Source organism: Hyperolius riggenbachi, chromosome 1 (genome assembly GCF_040937935.1).
Source record: "Hyperolius riggenbachi isolate aHypRig1 chromosome 1, aHypRig1.pri, whole genome shotgun sequence".
Lineage (NCBI taxonomy): Eukaryota > Metazoa > Chordata > Amphibia > Anura > Hyperoliidae > Hyperolius > Hyperolius riggenbachi.
In genome coordinates this window covers 680,733,181-680,758,255 of record NC_090646.1, presented here as the reverse complement: position 1 = coordinate 680,758,255, position 25,075 = coordinate 680,733,181, and the positions used below count along the sequence as shown (strand labels likewise).

Sequence of the window (25,075 nt, the reverse complement as noted above, 5' to 3'; positions counted from 1 at the left end):
TGTACTATACATATAGCAGAGATTAGATTGTACGCTCCTCTGATGACAGTCAGTGACATGACTATGTACTCTGTAATGTGCTGCAGAGGATATCAGTGCTATATAAATACATAATAATAATAATATGGTAGGATATTGGACTATGACTATGGTAGGATTAGAGTGTGAGCTCCTCTGAGGACAGTCAGTGACATGACTATGTACTCTGTAATGTGCTGCAGAGGATATCAGTGCTATATAAATACATAATAATAATAATATGGTAGGATATTGGACTATGACTATGGTAGGATTAGAGTGTGAGCTCCTCTGAGGACAGTCAGTGACATGACTATGTACTCTGTAATATGCTGCAGATGTCAGTGCTATATAAATACATAATAATAATATGGTAGGACATTAGGCTGTGACTATGGTAGGATTAGAGTGTGAGCTCCTCTAAGGATAGTCAGTGACATGACTATGTACTCTGTAATGTGCTGCAGATGTCAGTGCTATATAAATACATAATAATAATATGGTAGGACATTAGGCTGTGACTATGGTAGGATTAGAGTGTGAGCTCCTCTGAGGACAGTCAGTGACATGACTATGTACTCTGTAATGTGCTGCAGATGCCAGTGCTATATAAATACATAATAATAATATGGTAGGACATTAGGCTGTGACTATGGTAGGATTAGAGTGTGAGCTCGTCTGAGGACAGTCAGTGACATGACTATGTACTCTGTAAAGTGCTGCAGGAGATGGCAGTGCTATATAAATACATAATAATAATATGGTAGGACATTAGACTATGACTATGGTAGGATTAGAGAGTGAGCTCCTCTGAGGACAGTCAGTGACATGACTATGTACTCTGTAATGTGCTGCAGAAGATGTCAGTGCTATATAAATACATAATAATAATATGGTAGGACATAAGACTATGACTATGGTAGGATTAGACTGTGAGCTCCTCTGAGGACAGTCAGTGACATGACTATACATAGTTACATAGTTACATAGGTTGAAAAAAGACATACGTCCATCGAGTTCAACCAGTACAAAGTACAACTCCAGCCCGTCCCCCACATACCCCTGTTGATCCAGAGGAAGGCGAAAAAACCCCCACCAGGCATGGTCCAATTAGCCCCAAATGGGAAAAATTCCTTCCTGACTCCAGATGGCAATCAGATAAAATCCCTGGATCAACATCATTAGGCATAACCTAGTAATTGTAGCCATGGATGTCTTTCAACGCAAGGAAAGCATCTAAGCCCCCTTTAAATGCAGGTATAGAGTTTGCCATAACGACTTCCTGTGGCAATGCATTCCACATCTTAACCACTCTTACTGTAAAGAACCCTTTCCTAAATAAATGGCTAAAACGTTTTTCCTCCATGCGCAGCTCATGTCCTCTAGTCCTTTGAGAAGGCCTAGGGGCAAAAAGCTCATCCGCCAAGCTATTATATTGCCCTCTAATGTATTTATACATGTTAATTAGATCTCCTCTAAGGCGTCTTTTCTCTAGACTAAATAAACCCAGTTTATCTAACCTTTCTTGGCAAGCGAGACCTTCCATCCCACGTATCAATTTTGTAGCTCGTCTCTGCACCTGCTCTAAAACTGCAATATCTTTTTTGTAATGTGGTGCCCAGAACTGAATTCCATATTCCAGATGTGGCCTTACTAGAGAGTTAAACAGGGGCAATATTATGCTAGCATCTCGAGTTTTTATTTCCCTTTTAATGCATCCCAAAATTTTGTTCGCTATGTACTCTGTAAATTGCTGCAGGAGATGTCAGTGCTATATAAATACATAATAATAATATGGTAGGACATTAGACTATGACTATGGTAGGATTAGAGAGTGAGCTCTTCTGAGGACAGTCAGTGACATGACTATGTACTCTGTAATGTGCTGCAGAAGATGTCAGTGCTATATAAATACATAATAATAATATGGTAGGACATAAGACTATGACTATGGTAGGATTAGACTGTGAGCTCCTCTGAGGACAGTCAGTGACATGACTATGTACTCTGTAAAGTGCTGCAGGAGATGTCAGTGCTATATAAATACATAATAATAATATGGTAGGACATTACACTATAACTATGGTAGGATTAGAGTGTGAGCTCCTCTGAGGACAGTCAGTGACATGACTATGTACTCTGTAAAGTGCTGCAGAAGATGTCAGTGCTATATAAATACATAATAATAATATGGTAGGACATTACACTATAACTATGGTAGGATTAGAGTGTGAGCTCCTCTAAGGACAGTCAGTGACATGACTATGTACTCTGTAAAGTGCTGCAGAAGATGTCAGTGCTATATAAATACATAATAATAATATGGTAGGACATTACACTATAACTATGGTAGGATTAGAGTGTGAGCTCCTCTGAGGACAGTCAGTGACATGACTATGTACTCTGTAAAGTGCTGCAGGAGATGTCAGTGCTATATAAATACATATTAATAATATGGTAGGATATTAGACTATGACTATGGTAGGATTAGATTGTGAGCTCCTCTGAGTACAGTCAGTGACACAACTACCGTATATACTCGAGTATAAGCCGAGATTTTGAGACCTAAAAAGTGGCGCAAAAGTGGGGGTCTTGGTTTATACTCGAGTCATGACCCCCTACGTGCATCTCCCCACCGTTAAAAGTAGGAGCTGTATTTATATAGCGCTGCTACACAGTGCCTGTGCCGTGTCCCGCCTCGCTCTGTGTGCAGGATGCGGCTTTTAAGTTGCGGTAGCCAGTCTCCCCGTTCGTCAGAGCAGAATACCTCTCAGTGCCTGTGCAGTGTCCCGCCGCCTGTGTGTAGAGTGTGGCTTTTCAGTTAGGGCGGACGGTGGCCATGTAAGTCTCCATTCCCCAGAGCGGAATACCTCTGTATTTTCTTCCGCCATCCCCCCCGAGTGTCCGATCATCCTCCCGGCAAATGTGGCGTGGTATTGTATCCTTTGCTGACTAGTTCAGCGTCCATGGCTCGATTCCTCTACAACTTGCCAGTCCCTGTCTCTTTGCTATGATGCCTGCAGTGTCACCCGTGCGCTAATAGATGACATAATAGCAAAGAGACAGGGACTGGCAAGTTGTAGAGGAATCGAGCCATGGACGCTGAACTAGTCAGCAAAGGATACAATACCACGCCACATTTGCCGGGAGGATGATCGGACACTTGGGGGATGGCTGAAGAAAATACAGAGGTATTCCGCTCTGGGGAATGGAGACTTACATGGCCACCGTCCGCCCTAACTGAAAAGCCACACTCTACACACAGGCGGCGGGACACGGCACAGGCACTGAGAGGTATTCTGCTCTGACGAACGGGGAGACTGGCTACCGCAACTTAAAAGCCGCATCCTGCACACAGAGCGAGGCGGGACACGGTCAGGTATGCTAAAATGTTGGAAGACCGGCAAAGGCATTGATTGTTCATTTAAATTGCAGCATCACTATATAAATACAGCTCCTACATTTATGTAGTGGTGGGGGGATGCAAGTGGGCGAAGGGCACTCTGTGCTGCAAAGAAAACTTCCTCAAGTTATTGTGTGACAAGGTCAAATGTTTCTTGGTACAAGGGGCAAGGCTGATGTAACCCTTCCAGTAAGTGTGTCATGTCTGCAGGGTGACACGAGTTCAGGGTGCTGCTGCTGGTGATCATCATAGAGAGAGGTTTAGTGTAATTTTGTACGTGTTCTTTACTGTGTCCAGGGGCCAAATCCAGGGCAAAACACAGCCAGCCTTCAGAGCAGAAGTCCAGGGGAGCAGCCTGGTCCAGAGGTGGTACACACTTCCCTTCTCTCCTCGTCAGCTCTGATTGTGTATCATGTGCATTTGTCCCTTCTACCACCTCTAATGCTCGGTTTTGCGCCATAAGACCACTGCATTTCCTACCCTCGGCTAATACTCGAGTCTATAATTTTTTCTAGTTTTTTTAAGGTAAAAGTTGGGGGTCGGCTTATATTCGGGTCGGCTTATACTTGAGTATATACAGTATGTACTCTGTAATGTGCTGCAGAAGATGTCAGTGCTATATAATTACATAATAATAATATGGTAGGACATTAGACTATGACTATGGTAGGATTAGAGTGTGAGCTCCTCTGAGGACAGTCAGTGACATGACTATGTACTCTGTAATGTGCTGCAGGAGATGTCAGTGCTATATAAATACATAATAATAATATGGTAGGACATTACACTATGGCTATGGTAGGATTATAGTGTGAGCTCCTCTGAGGACAGTCAGTGACATGGCTATGTACTCTGTAATGTGCTGCAGAAGATGTCAGTGCTATATAAATACATAATAATATGGTAGGACATTATACTATGACTATGGTAGGATTAGATTGTGAGCTCCTCTGAGGACAGTCAGTGACATGACTATGTACTCTGTAATGTGCTGCAGAAGATGTCAGTGCTATATAAATACATAATAATAATATGGTAGGACATTACACTATGGCTATGGTAGGATTATAGTGTGAGCTCCTCTGAGGACAGTCAGTGACATGGCTATGTACTCTGTAATGTGCTGCAGAAGATGTCAGTGCTATATAAATACATAATAATAATATGGTAGGACATTATACTATGACTATGGTAGGATTAGATTGTGAGCTCCTCTGAGGACAGTCAGTGACATGACTATGTACTCTGTAATGTGCTGCAGAAGATGTCAGTGCTATATAAATACATAATAATAATATGGCAGGACATTAGACTATGACTATGGTAGGATTAGATTGTGAGCTCCTCTGAGGACAGTCAGTGACATGACTATGTACTCTGTAATGTGCTGCATAAGAGGCCAGTGCTATATAAATACATAATAATAATATGGTAGGACATTAGACTATGACTATGGTAGGATTAGATTGTGAGCTCCTCTGAGGACAGTCAGTGACATGACTATGTACTCTGTAATGTGCTGCATAAGAGGCCAGTGCTATATAAATACATAATAATAATATGGTAGGACATTAGACTATGACTATGGTAGGATTAGATTGTGTGCTCCTCTGAGGACAGTCAGTGATATGACTATGTACTCTGTAATGTGCTGCAGGAGATGTCAGTGCTATATAAATACATAATAATAATAAGGTAGGACGTTAGCCTATGACTATGGTAGGATTAGAGTGTGAGCTCCTCTGAGGACAGTCAGTGACATGACTATGGACTCTGTAATGTGCTGCAGGAGATGTCAGTGCTATATAAATACATAATAATAATATGGTAGGACATTAGACTATGACTATGGTAGGATTAGAGTGTGAGCTCCTCTGAGGGCAGTCAGTGACATGACTATGTACTCTGTAATGTGCTGCAGTAGATGTCAGTGCTATATAATTACATAATAATAATATGGTAGTGTGATGAATTGCGGAGAAGCCACCGCGCCTTCTGACAGTGAGGCGACGGTGTCCGCGCACAGAGCGGCGGTTTCCCCGCAGCAACATGCGTCTAGTTTGTCTGGACCCAGTAGTGCACACAGATGGAGAGCTACGCGCGCCGCAAGACAGGCTCTTTATACCAATAGAAGAAGGATCAGCTGATCGAGGCGGTCAGCTGATCCCTGCTCAGCACTTGATTGGTTGATGGGAGCTGGGCGGCGCTGGAGAGCGCTTCACTATATATATCTCTTGCTGTTCAGTTGCTGCTTGTCTGGCGTTGCAAATGCTTATGTGTTAGCACTCAGACCTAGTCAGATCTTTCAGTGTGGTGGAACCAGGTGGACCTGGGAATCCACACTTAGCCAGTTTACTGTGTATCATCTGTGTTATTCATTACACCAGTTCCAGGGTGTAGAGACCACGGACCTCACACCCCAGACTAGGAATACTGTGTATCATCTGTGTTATTCATTAGACCAGTTCCAGGGTGTAGAGACCACGAACCTCACACCCCAGACTAGGAATACTGTGTATCATCTGTGTTATTCATTAGACCAGTTCCAGGGTGTAGAGACCACGGACCTCACACCCCAGACTAGGAATACTGTGTATCATCTGTGTTATTCATTAGACCAGTTCCAGGGTGTAGAGACCACGGACCTCACACCCAGACTAGGGAACTTGTGTTATCATTCTGTTAAACTTCAGACTAGTTCCAGGGTGTAGAGACCACGGACCTCACACCCAGACTAGGCATTGTTTGATATCTGTTATGACTTATTGCTTTCCTGACCTCGCCTCTGATCTCTGATTCGGTACCTTGCACTTCTGATATTCCGTTGCCTAACCTTGCTTGTCTTGGTCAGATACCGAATCAGCTTCCTGTTTTTGTACTTTATCTGTCAGTGTGTTGCCGACCCGGCCTGCCCGACCTTTCTGGTTGTCACCCACCCCTTGGGTGCTCAACCTTCTTGCAGGGGCCCCTGTTCCTCAGAGGGGGCACTGCTGCTAAACCAGTCAGGGTCTCCTTCTCCTGGAGTTCTTGACTACAGTAGAGTCTGTCTCTACTTATTGGACCACCTGCTACCCCGGTGGTCCAATTGCTACTGTTACACCAAACACTTACACGCTTCAGGTGTCCAGAGGTTAGCAATATATCTGTATTATCGGTGATTCTGCAGATCATCAATAATCAGGTATATATCTGTATTCTTGGTGATACTGCAGATCACCAATAATCAGATTCTCTCTGCGTGCTGACACCAATCGTTACAGGTAGGACATTACACTATGACTATGGTAGGATTAGAGTGTCAGCTCCTCTGAGGACAGTCAGTGACATGACTATGTACTCTGTTATGTGCTGCAGAAGATGTCAGTGCTATATAAATACATAATAATAATATGGTAGGACATTAGACTATGACAAGATTATATTGTGAGCTCCTCTGAGGACAGTCAGAGACACAACTATGTACTCTGTAAAGTGCTGTACAACATGTCAGTGCTTACCGATACCGACTGACCATGGTGCTTGCTTGATCGGTTCGGGTCAATGTCCTCCGGTCTGTCCCTGCACCTGAACACTCAAGGTGGGTGGGCTAAACAATTGCCAGGTAGGGAGGGTGGGTAGGTGGCTGGATGATTACCTGGTAGGGGTGGGCAAATAGATATCCTGGTGGGAGTGGGAGGGTGGGCAGATTGGATAGCTGGGGGGGGGGGCAGATCAGATAGGTAGCCGGGTGGGAGTGTAGGCAGATAGGTAGCCAGTTGGCAGGGTGGGCAGATAGGTAGCCGGGTGGCAGACAGGTAGCTGGGGGGGAGGGTTAGCAGATTGGTAGCCGGGTGGCAGAGAGGGCAGGTAGGTAGCCATATGGGAAGGTAGGCAGATAGGTAGCCGTTTGGGAGGGTAGGCAGATAGGTAGCCGGGTGGGCAGTTAGGTAGCTGGGTGGCAGGATAGGGAGATAGGTAGCCGGGTGAGAGAGTAGGCAGATAGGTAGCCGGGTGGGCAGGTAGGTAGCTGGGTGGCAGGGTAAGCAGATAGGTAGCCAGGTGGGCAGTTAGGTAGCTGGGTGGGAAGGTAGGCAGATAGGTAGCCGGGTGGGCAGTTAGGTAGCTGGGTGGCGGAGAAACGGCGGTTACAGCAAGGCTCTGGCGGGGTAATCAGGCGCTAGAGGTCCAGCCTCCCGGCCCACGCTGTCTCCTCTGTATGCCGCTCGCACTAAACCAGGAAGCAGTGCGAGCAGCATACAGAGGAGACAGCGAAGACCAGGAGGCTGGACCTCTAGCGTCTGATTACCCCGCCAGAGCCTTGCTGTAACCGCCACTCCTCCGCTGCTCATGATAGGAGGGGGGTCCACTGAGGTGAGGGAGGGGGAGGATAGGAGTCAGGCCCCCCAGGGGAAAAAAGTTACACAATTTTTTTTAAAAAGTGAAAAAATAAAAAAAAAATTGGCGAAACTGAATGGGCCCCTCAAGAAACAGAGCGTGAGAGGCCCTCGTGCGCTGGCACCGTGGCATGGCCATATGTCCGCCACTGGACAGTAGTGGTGTGAAGGATTATTGGGTTATGGTCAGTGCACTACTAGAACCAGCAGACCTGTCTCCAACAGCTAATGTGTGCACTGGACATGTAAGACCGTGTACCGAGGGGTACCCCAGGATACAGCGAAGTCAAGGAACAAGGAAGGTGACACAGATACCAGCTTAGTGCAACCAAAACTTTCTTTACTGCAAAGTATTAACAGGAACAGTTACAAACACAACAAGATTTGCAATACACAGGGTACCCTATACCCCAGAGTACCCACTTCTGTCCAACAGGACACCTCTACCTGATGGCAGTTTACAGTAGAGCCTCCAAGTCATACTGAACTGCAGAATTACTCTTGGCCATTAGCAGACACAGCAGAGCGGACAAGTCATGCTGAACTGCAGGATCAACCCTAGTCGTCGGCAGTTTACAGCAGAGCCTCAAGTCTTGCTGCACTGCAGTACCAATCCAGTGTCACCTGCTAAAACAGTTCCTAACTATCTACCTAAAGCAGGCCTAAGTCTCAGTTTCTTCAGGTACCGTACCACAAAAAAACCAGTTTAATGAAAATACAAGAACCCGGGTTCACTGACCTGTTCCTACTTGGTATCAGCAGATGCCTCTCTTTAGGACAGCCTCAGGCCTGCAACCACACTTGCAGCCTTGATGGGTAGCTGGCGTAGAATCCTAAGCCCAGGGCAGCTAACTGGGAACAATCTCCACTCCAGCAAGCAGGATTCCAGGAGAAAACAGCGATCAGCCTCTCTGCAGCTTGGATGGACCCAGATTGTCCTTTTCACAGACAGCTCTCCAAAAAAACAACCATGTCCGTCTCTGGGCCTGATTCACAAAGCGGTGCAAACTTTTTCGCGGACTTTTTCGCGCGCAATTTGCCGCGATTCGCGCGATCGCTGACTTTTGCGCGCGCAATTTGCTGCCGCGATTCACGTGAATCGCGGCAAATTGCACGTGCAAAAGTCCGCGATCGCACGAATTGCGGCAAATTGCGCGCGCAAAAGTCCGCGAAAAAGTTTGCACCGCTTTGTGAATCAGGCCCTCTGTCTTCTCTTTCTGGTCTCTCTAGAGCTGGAACTCATGCTTGTTTATCCCTCAGCAGGATTAGATTATAATTTTTTGATACAGGCGGCATCTAGTGGTCAAAATGCAAACTGTCACTTCAGAACTTAATTTCAGGCAAGAATATTGACAATCTCACAGACACACAAAACTGCAATATAACAATAGCAAGTAAAAGAAAAACAGCCCTTAGAAGAGTGAACTACTATAGCACTAACCACTGACTGCCAGGGCCAAATTTACACATCTGGAGCTTGTAGGCACTGAGGTTCTAGCGCCCTAAACCCTGCTCCTCAACACAGGTCACACCCCAATTCACAACATTTTTTTCTGGGTGGGCTGAGAATGGAGGCCTGGTTGTGGGACTGAGGGTGTCTGGAGGCCTTACTGGCAGTGCTGCTCGGATACCACTTTTCACTATCTGGAACTAATTCGGATCCGGATACCCCTCTATCTGATCCGGGTCGGATATCTGGATCAAAAATTTTCCAATCCGAATCCGGGTCAGATATCCGACCCCAGTATCTGACAGATTTGGATATCCAGATGGAAAACCGGAAGTGGCCTTTAAATTGCTTTAAAAACGTTTTTAAGGGTATATGAGGCATGTAGCTTCATTATTGTGTAAAGGGGAACACTAATTGATGATGTGGGGACTTAAAATCCCCCCCAAAAAAGAAAAAAAAATGGCTGTCAATTAAAAATGGCTATCAATTAACATCAGGACTAGGTTCCAGGAAGCGGTCGTACTGCCGCAGTTGGGGCCTCCCCACAACTTGGACAGTACAGACACCTCAAAAAAAATTACACAGCTATTGTGTTTACATAAGATGTCGAAAAGTAGGAGGCGCCCTTTGGTATAGCACAGTAGTAAAACAGTATTTACATTTATAGGGTAAGAATGAATGAAAGTTCCTACCTCAGATGAAGAGTCTCAAATCGATATATTTTGTAAAAACAATTTATTAAATTTGGACTAAGCACTTGGACAACGCGTTTCGCGACCACAAGTCGCTTCTTCAGGTCAAATAATCGTGCTTAAAAAAGAAAGAAATGGATGGTGCTCAGAACCACATATAAATTACGTACAGATAACACAAGCAAAATTCGCATAAGATACATAACAAATAAAACATAAATAGAACTATAAAATATAATAGATAAAAAATCGTATAGATAAAAAATCAGGACAATTTAACCTTGAACAGTTGTTAGACATGCTGTATAAGTATATCCAAGTATGAGGTGCCAAAGATGTAAGAGATCGCATAAAAGATTATACATTAATAATATTAAGAGGTTATTTCATGGTAAATTATCTAGAATACAAATGACACAAATCCTATATATAAACAATGTGAGACTAATAATCTACATGATAAAATTGAAGAAAAACACCTTTAAAATTAAATAAGAAATAAAAGTAGTATAGGTGTGCATGGTCCTTTAAAAAGGATAGCGTGCATAAATATACGCGTATGTGTAATTATTTATGGAGATTTTGGGCACCTATAATTATATAGTATGTGTAATCCTATGTGAGTATCCATAGGAAAAAATACCATGTGTGACCTAAGGAGACGGAAAAGGTATATAATGGCAAAGGATATTCTTACTTAAACTAAGTGCCATATAAAATTGGGAGTGAGGGTGAGGAATGAAGCTAATGCAGAAACCTCGCTGAGGATAGCTATATATACGGCGGGCCAATGGCATTGTGAGGAGGAGAAAGTATATGAAATATGATGGTCGTGGAGAAGTGACGGACAGAGGCATTGGGGTGGATCCGCATAGGATCCGTATGGTGTCGGAGGGTATACGGAAGGAAGGAGTATGCTAACGCCCGTATGTGGTGGTATGCTGAGGGGAGCGGTTAGCGGAGGAATAGCAAAAGTGCATCGGAGTGCACTGAATTAAATTGTAGTAGCGGATGGCTCTTACCTGTGAGAACTATTGTGTGGAGCTGGGCGCCATAGCGGGCGCACCTTCCGCGTCTCATAGTTATACTAAGTGTGGTTTCAATGAGAAGGTCACCTGACGTGAAGCTAGACCTACGTCAGGACCCATGGAGGGCAGGGGGCGGCGCTTAGGAAGGAAGTGTTCAATCGGCCATCTTGTGTGTGGCCAAATAGACTTAAAGGAAAGGGCTGATAACGGTAGCCATATTGCGTGTGGCAAATGACACCAGACCACACTGGGGAGATATAAGGAGTGGACTATAGCGGTCATATTGAATGTGGCACCAATTAAAAGGAGGAAAGTTAGTAAAGGATAGAAACTGCCACTGGATGTCTGGCTATGAATAGGCTCAGACCAATTATATGGAGACCAAAGTAAATAACTATACATTTAAGTAAAAAGAGATAATTAAACAAGGTCTGAAGGAGACCAATAATTGGGGTCTCTAAGTGGAGATAGTTTGAGGGATATACTTTAAATGATAATTTCTACTAGTGACTGGACGGAAATTGTTGGATATGTTCCCTATTAATTATATAGGGTGAGAGGACATATATATACATATGTATCCAGATTCTGAGCCTATTCATAGCCAGACATCCAGTGGCAGTTTCTATCCTTTACTAACTTTCCTCCTTTTAATTGGTGCCACATTCAATATGACCGCTATAGTCCACTCCTTATATCTCCCCAGTGTGGTCTGGTGTCATTTGCCACACGCAATATGGCTACCGTTATCAGCCCTTTCCTTTACGTCTATTTGGCCACACACAAGATGGCCGATTGAACACTTCCTTCCTAAGCGCCGCCCCCTGCCCTCCATGGGTCCTGACGTAGGTCTAGCTTCACGTCAGGTGACCTTCTCATTGAAACCACACTTAGTATAACTATGAGACGCGGAAGGTGCGCCCGCTATGGCGCCCAGCTCCACACAATAGTTCTCACAGGTAAGAGCCATCCGCTACTACAATTTAATTCAGTGCACTCCGATGCACTTTTGCTATTCCTCCGCTAACCGCTCCCCTCAGCATACCACCACATACGGGCGTTAGCATACTCCTTCCTTCCGTATACCCTCCGACACCATACGGATCCTATGCGGATCCACCCCAATGCCTCTGTCCGTCACTTCTCCACGACCATCATATTTCATATACTTTCTCCTCCTCACAATGCCATTGGCCCGCCGTATATATAGCTATCCTCAGCGAGGTTTCTGCATTAGCTTCATTCCTCACCCTCACTCCCAATTTTATATGGCACTTAGTTTAAGTAAGAATATCCTTTGCCATTATATACCTTTTCCGTCTCCTTAGGTCACACATGGTATTTTTTCCTATGGATACTCACATAGGATTACACATACTATATAATTATAGGTGCCCAAAATCTCCATAAATAATTACACATACGCGTATATTTATGCACGCTATCCTTTTTAAAGGACCATGCACACCTATACTACTTTTATTTCTTATTTAATTTTAAAGGTGTTTTTCTTCAATTTTATCATGTAGATTATTAGTCTCACATTGTTTATATATAGGATTTGTGTCATTTGTATTCTAGATAATTTACCATGAAATAACCTCTTAATATTATTAATGTATAATCTTTTATGAGATCTCTTACATCTTTGGCACCTCATACTTGGATATACTTATACAGCATGTCTAACAACTGTTCAAGGTTAAATTGTCCTGATTTTTTATCTATACGATTTTTTATCTATTATATTTTATAGTTCTATTTATGTTTTATTTGTTATGTATCTTATGCGAATTTTGCTTGTGTTATCTGTACGTAATTTATATGTGGTTCTGAGCACCATCCATTTCTTTCTTTTTTAAGCACGATTATTTGACCTGAAGAAGCGACTTGTGGTCGCGAAACGCGTTGTCCAAGTGCTTAGTCCAAATTTAATAAATTGTTTTTACAAAATATATCGATTTGAGACTCTTCATCTGAGGTAGGAACTTTCATTCATTCTTACCCTATAAATTTAAATACTGTTTTACTACTGTGCTATACCAAAGGGCGCCTCCTACTTTTCGACATCTCGTGATTTCATACCCCACCTGTTGGGGCGGTTGTTCCTATCGCCGTATAGGGCTTTCTTAGGAGCAGCGACCTCAAAGGCCGAGTGGAGACGGTACTTCTCCACATGCTTTGATAGTGGTTGCCGTCACAAGCAACCCACTCTTGTGAGTATAATACTTACTATTACATAAATTCAAATATTAAGACGTTATCACGCTATTTGGGCTCCCGGTGTCCCTGTGTTCTTTTCATTCTATATCCAGTTCATTGTGTTTACATAGTTCACCATGGCACTTAGTGTGTTGGTACCACGGCTGTGAATTTTTTTTTAACCTGGCCTAATCAAGATGGAGTCAGGAGGTTGTGGTGGTAAAGGGTGGTGGTAAGGCAGGCATAGTGATTCCCACTCAGCCACTTCATTTCCCCCTCTTGCCAACGACAGGGGCCAGGAACTCACCAACCGCCAAAGCCTGGTTCATTTTTAAAAAAGTCAGTCCGTCCACAGACTGGCTGGACAGACAAGATCACTTCTCAGTGACCATGCCACTGGCCTCACTGAAGCACCTTTCTGACAGCACGCTGGAAGGCGGGCAGGACAGCACTTCCAGGGCGTATTGCGCCAGCTCGCTCCAGATATCCAGGTGCTTGACCCAGTACTCCAAGGTGTCCACAGGGGTGTCGGTGTCAAGCCCGATGTAGGACCCCATATAGTCGGCCACATCCGGGTCAGGTGCTGGTTCTGGCTTTGAGAGCCGGATGCTGCTGCAGGCACCTCCTCTGTAGGCAGCGGTACTGGCGTGACGTAGAGCGCCTTTGTCAGAGACAGCAGGTTTGTTGGGCACCTGCTGCTGCTGGATGCAGGCACCTGCTGCTGTGTTGGCTAGACTGTGACAGCAGGGGGTGGGAGTCTGGGGGAAGGCTTCTTCCAAGCGCCGAATCAGAATCCACTGCAAGTCCCTCATTTGGTGCACAGGGTCTCCTCCTACAGGCAGGAACTGAGCCAGCTTCCCCTTCAGCCGTGGGTCCAGCATCAGGATGATCCAGATGTCCTCCCAAGCACCAGAGCCGGATTAAGGCTATATGGGGCCCTAAGCAAAGTAACTGATTTGGTCCCCCCATCATGTCGTAATAGAATCAGAAGATGCAGCTGCACAGCAACACACCAGGGCAGCCGAGCTACTGGTTGCTATGGGCAACAGCCCGCTTTCCTCTGTGGGTGCACAATGTAGGGAATAGCAGTGGCAAAATGCAGAGTGAGAGATGAATGGCTGGGACACCTCCCTGGATCCGATCGCCGCTCCCGCCCTGCTGGTCTCCTCTCTGCAATGTAGCCGCTGATACACACGCTGTCGCTGCGTCCTGTTTACACAGGAAGCAGCCACGTGTGTATCAGCGGCTAGGCAGAGAGGAGACCAGCAGGGCGGGAGCGGCGATCGGATCCAGGGAGGTGAGTAACAACTGTGTACAGCAGCGCTTCCCTGCGCGCTAACTCTGCTGCCTGCAGTCCGAGGGGGGAGCATGGAGGGCGGCCCGGGGAGAGGGAGGGAGAGGTCGGGCTGCCCTCCCAGCGGCTCTGGCTCCCCCCTCCGCCATTATGAGGGGGCACCTACCTACTTAACCTATACTGGGCAAGCTACCTATCTATCCTATACTGGGGGGCACCTACCTAATCTAACCTGTACTCGGGGCAGCTACCTATCTAACCTATACTGGGGGGCAGCTACCTATCTAACCTATACTGGGGGCAGCTACCTATCTATCCTATACTGGGGGGCACCTACCTAATCTAACCTGTACTGGGGGGCAGCTACCTATCTAACTTATACTGGGGGGCAGCTACCTATCTAACCTATACTGGGGGGCAGCTACCTATTTAACCTATGCTGGGGGGCAGCTACCTGTCTAACCTATGCTGGGGGGCAGCTACCTGTCTAACCTATGCTGGGGGGCAGCTACCTGTCTAACCTATGCTGGGGGGCAGCTACCTATCTAATCTATACTGGGGGCACCTACCTAATCTAACCTATACTGGGGGCACCTACCTAATCTAACCTATACTGAGGGGCAGCTACCTAATCTAACCTATACTGGGGGAAAGCTACCTATCTAACCTATACTGGGGGCACTTATCTAACCTGTATTGGGGGCACCTACCTACCTAGCTAGCCTATACAGGTGGCAACTATACTAGCTACCTATACTGGGGGCACCTACCTAACTAACTAACCTATACTGGGGGTACCTACCTATCTAACCTATGCTGGGGGCAACTATACTGGCTACCTATATTGGAGGCACCTACCTAGCTAACCTGTACTGGGGGCACCTACTTATCTAACTTATACCGGGGGGGGGGGAAGGTGCCTGCCTATCTAACATATACGGGGGGCAACTATACTGGCTACCTATACTGGAGGCAACTACCTGGCTAACCTATACTGGGGGCAACTTTACTGGCTCACCTATGCCTGGCCACCTATACTCGGGGGGGGGGGGGGCCTATAGCTGGCTACCTATACTGGGGGGGGGGGGCGCAATTTTTACACCCTCGCCCTGGGTACATTTTAGCTTAGAAACTGCACTGACCACCCCCACCACCGAACAACTGATTTCCTCCCAAACTAGGCAGCCACCATGCAGCCTCCATCCCAGTGAATTTGATAGTCCAGCAGAGAAGGCAGCCACAGCGGGGGAGAATGACAGCACGAGATGACTCACATTCACCTATTGCGATCCGAGCAATAGAGGTCCCGTCATCCGGAGCCCATCTGTCTCCTCTAGAGTGCTGCCGCTCTGTTACTATTACTACTTCCTACTTCCTGTCTGATCTGAGAATCAGGAAGTTCAGAGTGACAGATGTAGATGAGACAGATGGGTTTCAGATGACGGGATCTCTATCGCTTGGATCATGGATAGGTGAGTGAGCGTTTGTCATCTGCTGCTATCATTCTTGCTGCAGCTGTGGTTCTCTGTGGGAAGGGAGGAAGGAGTGGGCAGCGGCAGAGCGCACAGTAGCAGGAGGGGGACCTAGGAGGAGAGCCTGGCTCTGAAGACAATCAGCAGCGCACGGCATCATTTGACAAGACAAATAACATTTATATCGTGCTTTTCTCCTGGCGGACTCAAGGCGCCAGAGCTGCAGTCACTAGGACGTGCCCTATAGGCAGTAGCAGTGTTAGAGAGACTTGCCTAAGGTCTCCAACTGAATAGGTGCTGGCTTACTGAACTGGCAGAGCCGAGATTCGAACCCTGGTCTCCTGTGTCAGAGGCAGAGCCCTTAAAGGGACTACGAGCAGTGCCTGTGGGTATGCCTTTAAGCATACCCACAACTAATTAATTACATCCTCACACCTACCAGCATGATGTTTGTAATTATATCCCCCTGGGTTCCTTATATTTCATTGCATTGTGCTGAATCGAGCTGCCGACTTTGGAGAAAAGTCATCCTGTGTAATACAATGTAACTATAGAAAGATGCATATCATTTTGAAGCTCTCTTTCTCCTCTTTCCAATGATAGATAAACTGCCACCCTACGCCTTTTAGTTTTCGCTATTTTCGCGATCGAAATTGCCGTGGCTGCTATTTCGATCGCGAAAATAGTGAAAACTAAAAGGCATAGAGTGGCGGTTTATATATCATTGGAAAGAGGAGAAAGAGAGCTTTAAAATGATATGTATCTTTCCATAGTTACTGCACTGCTCAGAGTCCCTTTAACCATTGTACCATCCAGCCACCGCTGACAGGATGGCGAGGGCTGGTTTATGTGCTTATGGGGCCCCTTTGACTCTGAATGGGGCCCCAAGCGACTGCTTTTGTTGCCTGGTTGGTAATCCAGCCCTGCCGAGCACATATCTGCTTCACCCTTGGGTCTTTGCGCAGGCACTGCAGCATGTGCGCTGCCATGGGGAAGAGGGCTGCCATCTCTGCTGACACATCATCTTCTGGCCTGCTGACAGTGCTGTCCTCCTTCTCTGATTCCGGAGCCTCATCTTGCTCTCTCCACCCCCGCATTACTGCAGCTGCACTCTGCTGTGCCCCCTCCTCTTCAAGGTCAGGGACCTCCAACTCCTCCAAGTCCTCCAACTCCTCCTCCTGCCACACAGAGGTGGACTGTGAAGGTTGCTGCTGCTGCTCCTGCTGGATCAAGGCTTCCTCTCCCACTTCCAGCAGAACATCGAGGGCCTTTTCCAGGATGCACCCCATGGTCACCCACTCACACAGCAACGCATGGTCCCGGCTGTCCATGTTGGCGGGCTCCAGGAAGGGTGCCAGCACCAAGCACACCAGCTGCATTTTTCCCCAATCAGCACTGTGGATGATGTCCGGGAGGTGGGTGGTGCCGGTCCTCAACAATTTGGCCTCCATGGTGGCTTTGGCCAGGTAGAGGTTGACAGCCCGCCTCTGTTAAACCAGAAGTTCTAACATTGCCAGGGTGGAATTCCAATGTGTTGGAACGTCTATGATGAGCCGGTGCCGTGGGAGGTTCAGCTCCAGCTGCATGGATTCCAGGGACACTGTGGCACCACCCGAGTGGTGAAAATGACCCACCGTTTTCCTTGCTGCTCCCAAAAGAGTGTCCATCCCCTGATAGGTGTTTAGGAATTTCTGCACCACAAGGTTCAGGACGTGGGCCAGACAGGGGATGTGGGTGAGGTTTCCCTGGTGGATGGCGGCAACTAGGTTTGCCCCATTGTCGGCCACCACCTCTCTGACTCTGAGGCCTCTGGGGGTCAGCCAACTCCTCTCCTGCTCTCTGAGCTTGGCCAGGACATTGCCGTAAGCTTGTTCTTCCCCAGGGTGACTATCTGCAGCAGCACTTGGCAGTGGTGGGCCTTCACACTGCTGCTGAGGTGGGGGTGTTTGGCAGCGGATGGAAATGGATCAGAGCTGGAACTTGCTGGCACCACCCACTGGGGTGATGATGATGCTGTCCCCTCCTCACCCCCTTCCACCAGACTGACCCAGTGCACGTTGAAAGAGAAGTTCAGGCCTGTCCCAAACCGGCTTGACCATGAGTCCATGGTCACATGGACACACGCACCGACCGCATGATCCAGCCCACGCTCCACGTTGACCTTCACAAAATGGTGCAGTGCTGGGATGGCTGTGCATGCAAAGTAGTGCCGGCTGGGGATTGGCCACTGCAGGAGTGCACGCATCTGGCTCCCCTCCTGCACAAACGAGTATGGGAGGAGCTGGGAGGACATGGCCCGTGTAAGCAAGCCGTTCAGCTGGCGTATGCGACGGCTGCCGGGAGGCTGAGCCCTGACCACGAACGACTCACTCAGCAGGTTCTGGTGGTGGTGGTGTTTTGTGCTTGCACGGGAAGCCGAGGAGGGAGCAGAGGAGACCACTGAAGAGAACTGGCTGCCTGAACAGGCCTCAGTGTCAGCAGGAGTGGCAAAGGGGGTTATGGTGCTCTGAGCTCTGCAAGGGCCAGCGCCAGCTTCCTTCAGCCTCTTGAACTCCAAATTCTCCGTTTGGTGTTTATTGGCCAGATGGTTGATGAAGCTGGAGGTGCCATAAGTGAAGGGGTTAGACCCTCTGCTTAGCTTCACATGGCATAAATTGCAAGTTACAAACTTGCTATCAAGTGAGGGCAGATGGAAAAACTGCCATATTGGGGATTGCAGTTTGCCCTTACGTCGCTCAGAATGGGATGCTGATGCTGATTTTCTTCCAGTGGTGGTTGGAGCCTGGGGTTGAGTGGTGCGGCTGGTGGTAGTAGTTCCACTGGCAGATGGAGCAGCAGGCTGTGGGTCACACATTTCATGCCCACTGCTGCTCCTGCCAATCCACGTGCCAGAACCACTGAATCCTCAGAGTCAGAGCTGATATCCCCCTCCGGTCCATGGTAGTCCGGGTCCTTCACCTCATCATCAAGATCAAACTTCCCCTCCTCAAACAACTTCTGGGATGATGAGCCCGCCTCAAACTCCCCTTCTGCTGACACATCATGGACGGGCTCCCCCCCAACAATTACTGTCAGCATCTCAGATTCTTCCGCAAAGCCAATTTTGCTCAGAATGTTTTATCTACGGCTGATGGTGGCCTCACTGGCCTGCTCATCGTCATCCACCATCAGCTGCATCACAGGCGCAGCGTCTTTCTCCTCCAATTTGCACCGCTGACCCTGCTTGAAAATATCCGCAACACGCTGCTGCGTCTCTGCAGCATGACTCCCCCTAACAGCTGGACGGCCAGTGGGTAGCGGCAGAATGGAGACTGATGCGGCAGAACTGCTGGAGACTGCAATGTTGCTCCCTCTCCTCTTGGCCTTGCTGCCCCTCCCCCGGCTGCCAGTGCCAGACATAGTACAAGACTGTTGATGACGTCACAGATGATGTGTGGGGTACTTGTACTTTATTAATAGCAGGCTTGGACTGTGAATCAGCATGGAGTGACAGACAGCAAAGTACAACAAGACACACTGACACTGCTCAGTCAGCAGCACAGCAGCACTGCAATAATCTGTAGTAGCAGCTAACACAGCATAGGGCCCAACCGTCCCGATCTCGTCGGGACTGTCACGATTTTGGGGGGCTCTCCCGCTGTCACGGTATGAGCCCCCCAAGTCCCGGGCAGCAGTGGGCTGTGAGGGTGGAAAAAAAATGATCGAGGCGCCAGCCGCGGCTAAGTGGGATGCGGGACGCGTGCATCCCATTACTACCTCCCTCCCTCCCTCCGTTGGAATCTGCCCCCCCTGTGTCTCCCCCCTGTTTGCAGAGTGCGCAGCTAAGCGGAGCGGGCTGTCAGCTTATCGGTATCCATGGACGCATACCGATGTCCGGCTTCAATCTGCTTCCTGTGACGTCACAGGAAGCAGGAAGCCAGATGGTGGTACGCGTCCATGGATACCGGTAAGCTGACAGCCCGCTCCGCTTAGCTGCGCACTCTGCAAACAGGGGGGAGACACAGGGGGGGCAGATTCCAAGGGAGGGAGGGAGGTAGTAATGGGATGCACGCGTCCCGCATCCCACTTACCCGCGGCTGGCGCCTCGATCATTTTTTTCTTGCATTGGCAGTTGGCACCATCCTCCTCACCCACCCACGGACACCCTCACCCACCCACGGACACCCTCCTCCACCCACCCACCCACGGACACCCTCCTCCTCACCCACCCACCCATGGACACCCTCCTCCTCACCCACCCACGGACACCCTCCTCCTCACCCACCCACGGACACCCTCCTCCTCACCCACCCACCCACGGACACCCTCCTCCTCACCCACCCACGGACACCCTCCTCCTCACCCACCCACGGACACCCTCCTCCTCATATATGGGGGAGATATGTATTAAAAAATTATTAGGGGATATTATTAATTGCAAAAAAAAATAAAAAATTTTATGGTAGGTGTGATGGGGGGGCGTGGTTAGGGGTGTGGCCTAAGTGTCCCGATTCCTAGACTTCAAATGTTGGGAGGTATGAACACAGTAATACTCTCATGGCTAGATAGAACAAAGCTGTAAGGTGTGGCACATCCCCTCAAGTGAGTCAGAATCCCAGGCAACACCCTCACTGTCCAGTAAAGCTGCGCTTGCAATGGAGACCAAATGCCACTGGACGTGTGCTCCGCTTGTTAAGCAGGAAGGAACAGTTCAAAATTAAACTCAAAAGGAAACAGCAGCGTGCACCTTTCGTCCAAGGCTTTATTTCTGTACAGTGACAGTGAACAGTGACAACATTGCAGTCCATATGCACAAAGCAACACATCAATGTGTAAGGATCAACACCATAAATGAACGATCATGTCCAGCTTACGTGTCCATCTATGTGACTGGTCAGTGGGAGGAGGTGGGTGGTAGGCACAGAGGTGGTGAGCGACGGCCGTTTCGCGTCTCCTGACGCTTAGTCACGCTACGTGCCACTGAAGGAGGACAGCGTGAACTTCCGGAATTAAGATGGGGAGTTAATCCCGCCCCTTCTGGTTGCCTCACTTCCTCCTCGTGGGAGCCCGTTGTCCTGGGAACGGGGACGCTGCAGCCGGAGACCCAGCGGGCGGAGTTACCAATTCCGTCATTCACATCAGGACCTCCCCTGAAGGCAGCAGGGGCGGGATTACCCCCCCGTCTTAATTCCGGAAGTTCACTCTGTCCACCTTCAGTAACATGAAGCGTGACCAAGTGTCAGGAGACGCGAAACGGCCGTCGCTCGCCACCTCTGTGCCTACCACCCACCTCCTTCCCACTGACCAGTCACATAGATGGACACGTAAGCTGGACATGATGGTTCATTTATGGTGTTGATCCTTACACATTGATGTGTTGCTTTGTGCATATGGACTGCAATGTTGTCACTGTTTATTGTCATTGTACAGAAATAAAGCCTTGGACAGAAGGTGCACGCTGCTGTTTCCCTTTGAGTTTAACAGTAATACTCTCACTCTCTAACAACTAATAGCACTGCACTAACTACACAATATATATAACACAGTAACTATACAAAGAAACTATACACAAACTATGCACAGACTAGTTAACTACAACACAGTAAAACAATTGTGTACAGAAGGTGTTTAAGTGTAAAAACACTGGGTTTATCACTCAGATGATGCACTTGCTTTAGCCAAACACACTGGAGTGTCTCTCTCAGTGGCAGTCACAAAGCAAGGAAGAGATTCTCATCATGGCCCCCTCCTTATATACAGGAGGGACTGGCCAAGGTTCCCCTCTGTGATTGGTTGCTTGGGCTTAGGCTGGGAGGCCTCTGATTGGCTGAATGATGTCATGGACGTCATCTACATCTGCACGCAGTGTCACTGCACCTGTGTGTGTGTGTGACAGCGGCACATTGTATTGATACCAGTCACTCACTGCATACCTGTTCACTGCACCTGTGTGACTGCACATTGTATTAGTCAAGTCAGTGCATACCTTTCATTTCATCCCCCCCCAATATGGGCAAAACAGGCAGAGCCAGAGGCAGGCCACCTGGCAGGTCTGTTCGAGGTCGTGCTGTCGTGATCTCGTGTGGCCCTGGACCAAAGTACAGTGTTCAGAAGGTGCGTGCCATCAACCCCCAAGATTGTCAGGACGTAGTTGACTATTTAACACAGAACACCTCATCTTCCTCAGCTTCCGCACGGAAGCGTGACATATCTTCCTTCTCCTGCTCCGATTCTGGCACCCCACTTAACACTCAGTCGGCCGCCACCACCACAGTGCCATCACCCCAGGGCTCAGCGGTGTGGACATTTTTGTGTGTGTCTGCCTCAGATGAGAGCAATGCCATCTGTACTCTCTGCCACCAAAAATTGAGCCGTGGAAAGACCAAGACCCGAGTAGGGACAACTTCCTTACGAAGGCACATGATGACAAAGCACAAACTGCAATGGGATGACCACCTGAGGGAAAGCAGCACACAAAAGCAAAGCCACACACTGCAGTGGAAGATACCAGGCCATGCAAAACAAAAAACAAAAAATTGAGACGGCACACCACTGGCTGCAAATCTTTGCTGTATTGAGCGGACAACAGACAGGTGTCTGTTGTCCGCTCAATACAGCAAAGATTTTCAGCCAGTGGTGTGCCGTCTCAATTTTTTGTTTTGCATGACGTTGTAGCTGTGTGAGCAATCCAGCAGAGACTAGGCACCGGCAAATATCCAGGCTGATCCAGCTCTGGGAAACTGTGTCTCCAGCACCTTACAAGTTTCAAGAAGATACCAGGCCACAATTATTTCTCAAATAAGGTGATACCCAAACTGTACCGTGAAGTTGAAAGGCAAGTGGTGTCTGTGATGAATGATGCGGAAATCGAGACGATTAGCGATTCTGTATTGTTAAGGCACAGCAGAACAGAATGACAGTTTTGTTTTCTTTTTAAACAAATGTCTTTCCTTTACCTCTCTTCTGAAGGGAAGAAAACCCTTCACCCAGAGGGGAATGTCACACGTGGCTAACCCTCCTGCTGAGACCATTTGGTCTCCAGCTCATTCCAAAAGAAACCAGATACAACCAGTAGAGATAAGGGATTCCATCCAAAACCTTAGAATCAAACAAAGAGAACTTTAATGTATTTGTAATTCAAAATAGGCTTGTCACAGAAAAACAAAAAATACATTTTCTGATACCCATAAACCAGTTCTATCATCCACCCGAATTACAATTTCCCAACTGTCAGGAGTCAGTCGGTAAACTGCTTTATTCAGCATGCGCAGACCGAACGCGATAGAATAGGCATGTGTAGTCTGATACAGGGTCGCAGGCCGATTATGAATATAGTCTCGGATTTGCGATACGCCAATCTGGGGCGGAGTCACAGATGATTAATAAATGTTATATTTTGTGCTGAGTTCTGGGGGCGGCAACCTTGCTGATTAGGAGGTAACCCCGCCTTAAACACACCTACTTTCCAGGTAAAGACAGCCCAAAACTCAGTTCCTATAAAAGTTGGGGCAGGAACAAACCCACCCAGTTCTCCAAATTCCATTGACCAGGACTGTCTATGCATGCGTTCCAGGAGGACCGAACGCATGCTTTCTATCAAGGACTTTTCTGATATCAATGCCTGCATTTGAACTGGACTTTATTTCTTCCAATATCTCACAAGGACTGCTCGGCTAAGTAAACCTTTCACAATTATTTTTAAGCTTTGTGTGTATATGTTAATTAGTGTATATACATTTAAGGGCGCGGGCACAGGATGTCTGTGGGGGGGTGGAGCATCGGTGAGTGGCGGTGGGGGCACAGGATGTCTGTGTGGGGGGGGGTGGAGCATCGGTGAGTGGCTGCGCGGGCACAGGATGTCTGTGGGGGGGGTGGATCATCGGTGAGTGGCTGCGCAGGCACAGGATGTCTGTGGGGGGGTGGAGTATCGGTGAGTGGCTGCGCGGGCACAGGATGTCCGGGGGGGGGGGGGGGTGGATCATCGGTGAGTGGCTGCGCGAGCACAGGATGTCTGTGGGGGGGTGGAGCATCGGTGAGCGGCTGCGCGGGCACAGGATGTCTGTGGGGGGGGTGGAGTATCGGTGAGTGGCTGCGCGGGCACAGTATGTCTGTGGGGGGGTGGAGCATCGGTGAGTGGCTGCGCGGGCACAGGATGTCTGGGGGGGGTGGAGCATCGGTGAGTGGCTGCGCGGGCACAGGATGTCTGTGGGGGGGTGGATCATCGGTGAGTGGCTGCGCGGGCTCAGGATGTCTGTGGGAAGGGGTGGAGTATCGGTGAGTGGCTGCGCGGGCACAGGATGTCCGGGGGGGTGGAGCATCGGTGAGTGGCTGCGCAGGCACAGGATGTCTGTGGGGGGGGTGGAGCATCGGTGAGTGGTTACGCGGGCACAGGATGTCTGGGGGGGGGGGGGGGTGGAGCATCGGTGAGTGGCTGCGTGGGCACAGGATGTCTGGGGGGGAGGAGCATCGGTGAGTGGCTGCGCGGGCACAGGATGTCAGCGGGGGGTGGAGCATCCGTGAGTGGCTGCATGGGCACAGGATGTCAGCGGGGGGTGGATCATCGGTGAGCGGCTGCGCGGGCACAGGATGTATGTGGGGGGGGGGGGGGGTGGAGCACCGGTGAGCGGCTGCGCGGGCTCAGGATGTCTGGGGAGGGGGGGGGGGTAGTGAAGCATCACTGAGTGGCTGCGCGGGCACAGGATATGTGCGGGGGACCATTAGAATCCCTGGATAAGTTCGACTCATTTTCCCCCAACCCCCCTACAGTGTTCCTTTAAGCTTAAAACAAAGCAGAAATAATGACCCTTTGCACTTTCCTGCAGTAAAACATTATCTGAAGTGGCCTCTCACTGTTTCTTGGCTGTTTAAGTGCTTCAGAAAATAGGACTGTCTCCGACCCAAGTTTTGTCGGAGAGCTCAGAGCAGCTCTTTTCCGTAGAGAACAAGTGAAGTTTAAAACAATATGAGACTCTTTTCTTTGCTGCTAATGTTCTTTCTTAGCTGTACTACACATACAATTCACTATATCATAAGTTTATTTTTGCTTCAGGTTTGCTTTAATAAAAGTGCCTTTTTGAAAACAAAATGAGCGAAAACAAAACAACATATTCTGCAGAGAGAATGTCAATTTATTTTCTGACTCCACTTGTTCTACCTGCAGAAAC

General features: G+C 48.2%; 2 protein-coding genes and 1 long non-coding RNA gene across 6 annotated transcripts in view; 1 reads left to right on the top strand and 2 right to left on the bottom strand.

Moving 5' to 3' along the window:
• The window catches only part of LOC137544546 (B-cell differentiation antigen CD72-like), a 173,033-nt gene that overhangs the window by 66,842 nt on the left and 81,116 nt on the right, over window positions 1-25,075 (bottom strand). The window lies entirely within an intron of this gene.
• Window positions 9,003-11,228, bottom strand: LOC137561357 (uncharacterized). Its single transcript, XR_011029980.1, has 3 exons — window positions 10,959-11,228; window positions 9,937-10,054; window positions 9,003-9,090 (listed from the first exon to the last, which is right to left on the bottom strand). It is a non-coding gene; the product is annotated as an uncharacterized lncRNA (long non-coding RNA).
• LOC137561333 (E3 ubiquitin/ISG15 ligase TRIM25-like) overlaps window positions 11,759-25,075 on the top strand; it is a 58,921-nt gene continuing 45,604 nt past the window's right edge. For 3 of the 4 annotated variants that reach the window (XM_068272622.1, XM_068272633.1, XM_068272624.1), the window contains exons 1-2: window positions 11,759-11,923; window positions 12,828-12,945. In XM_068272622.1, the coding sequence (XP_068128723.1) occupies window positions 11,866-11,923; window positions 12,828-12,945 (176 nt within the window). In that variant the 5' untranslated portion in view covers window positions 11,759-11,865. The remainder of the gene's footprint in view (window positions 11,924-12,827; window positions 12,946-25,075) is intronic. The other variant, XM_068272639.1, reaches the window with a different exon arrangement.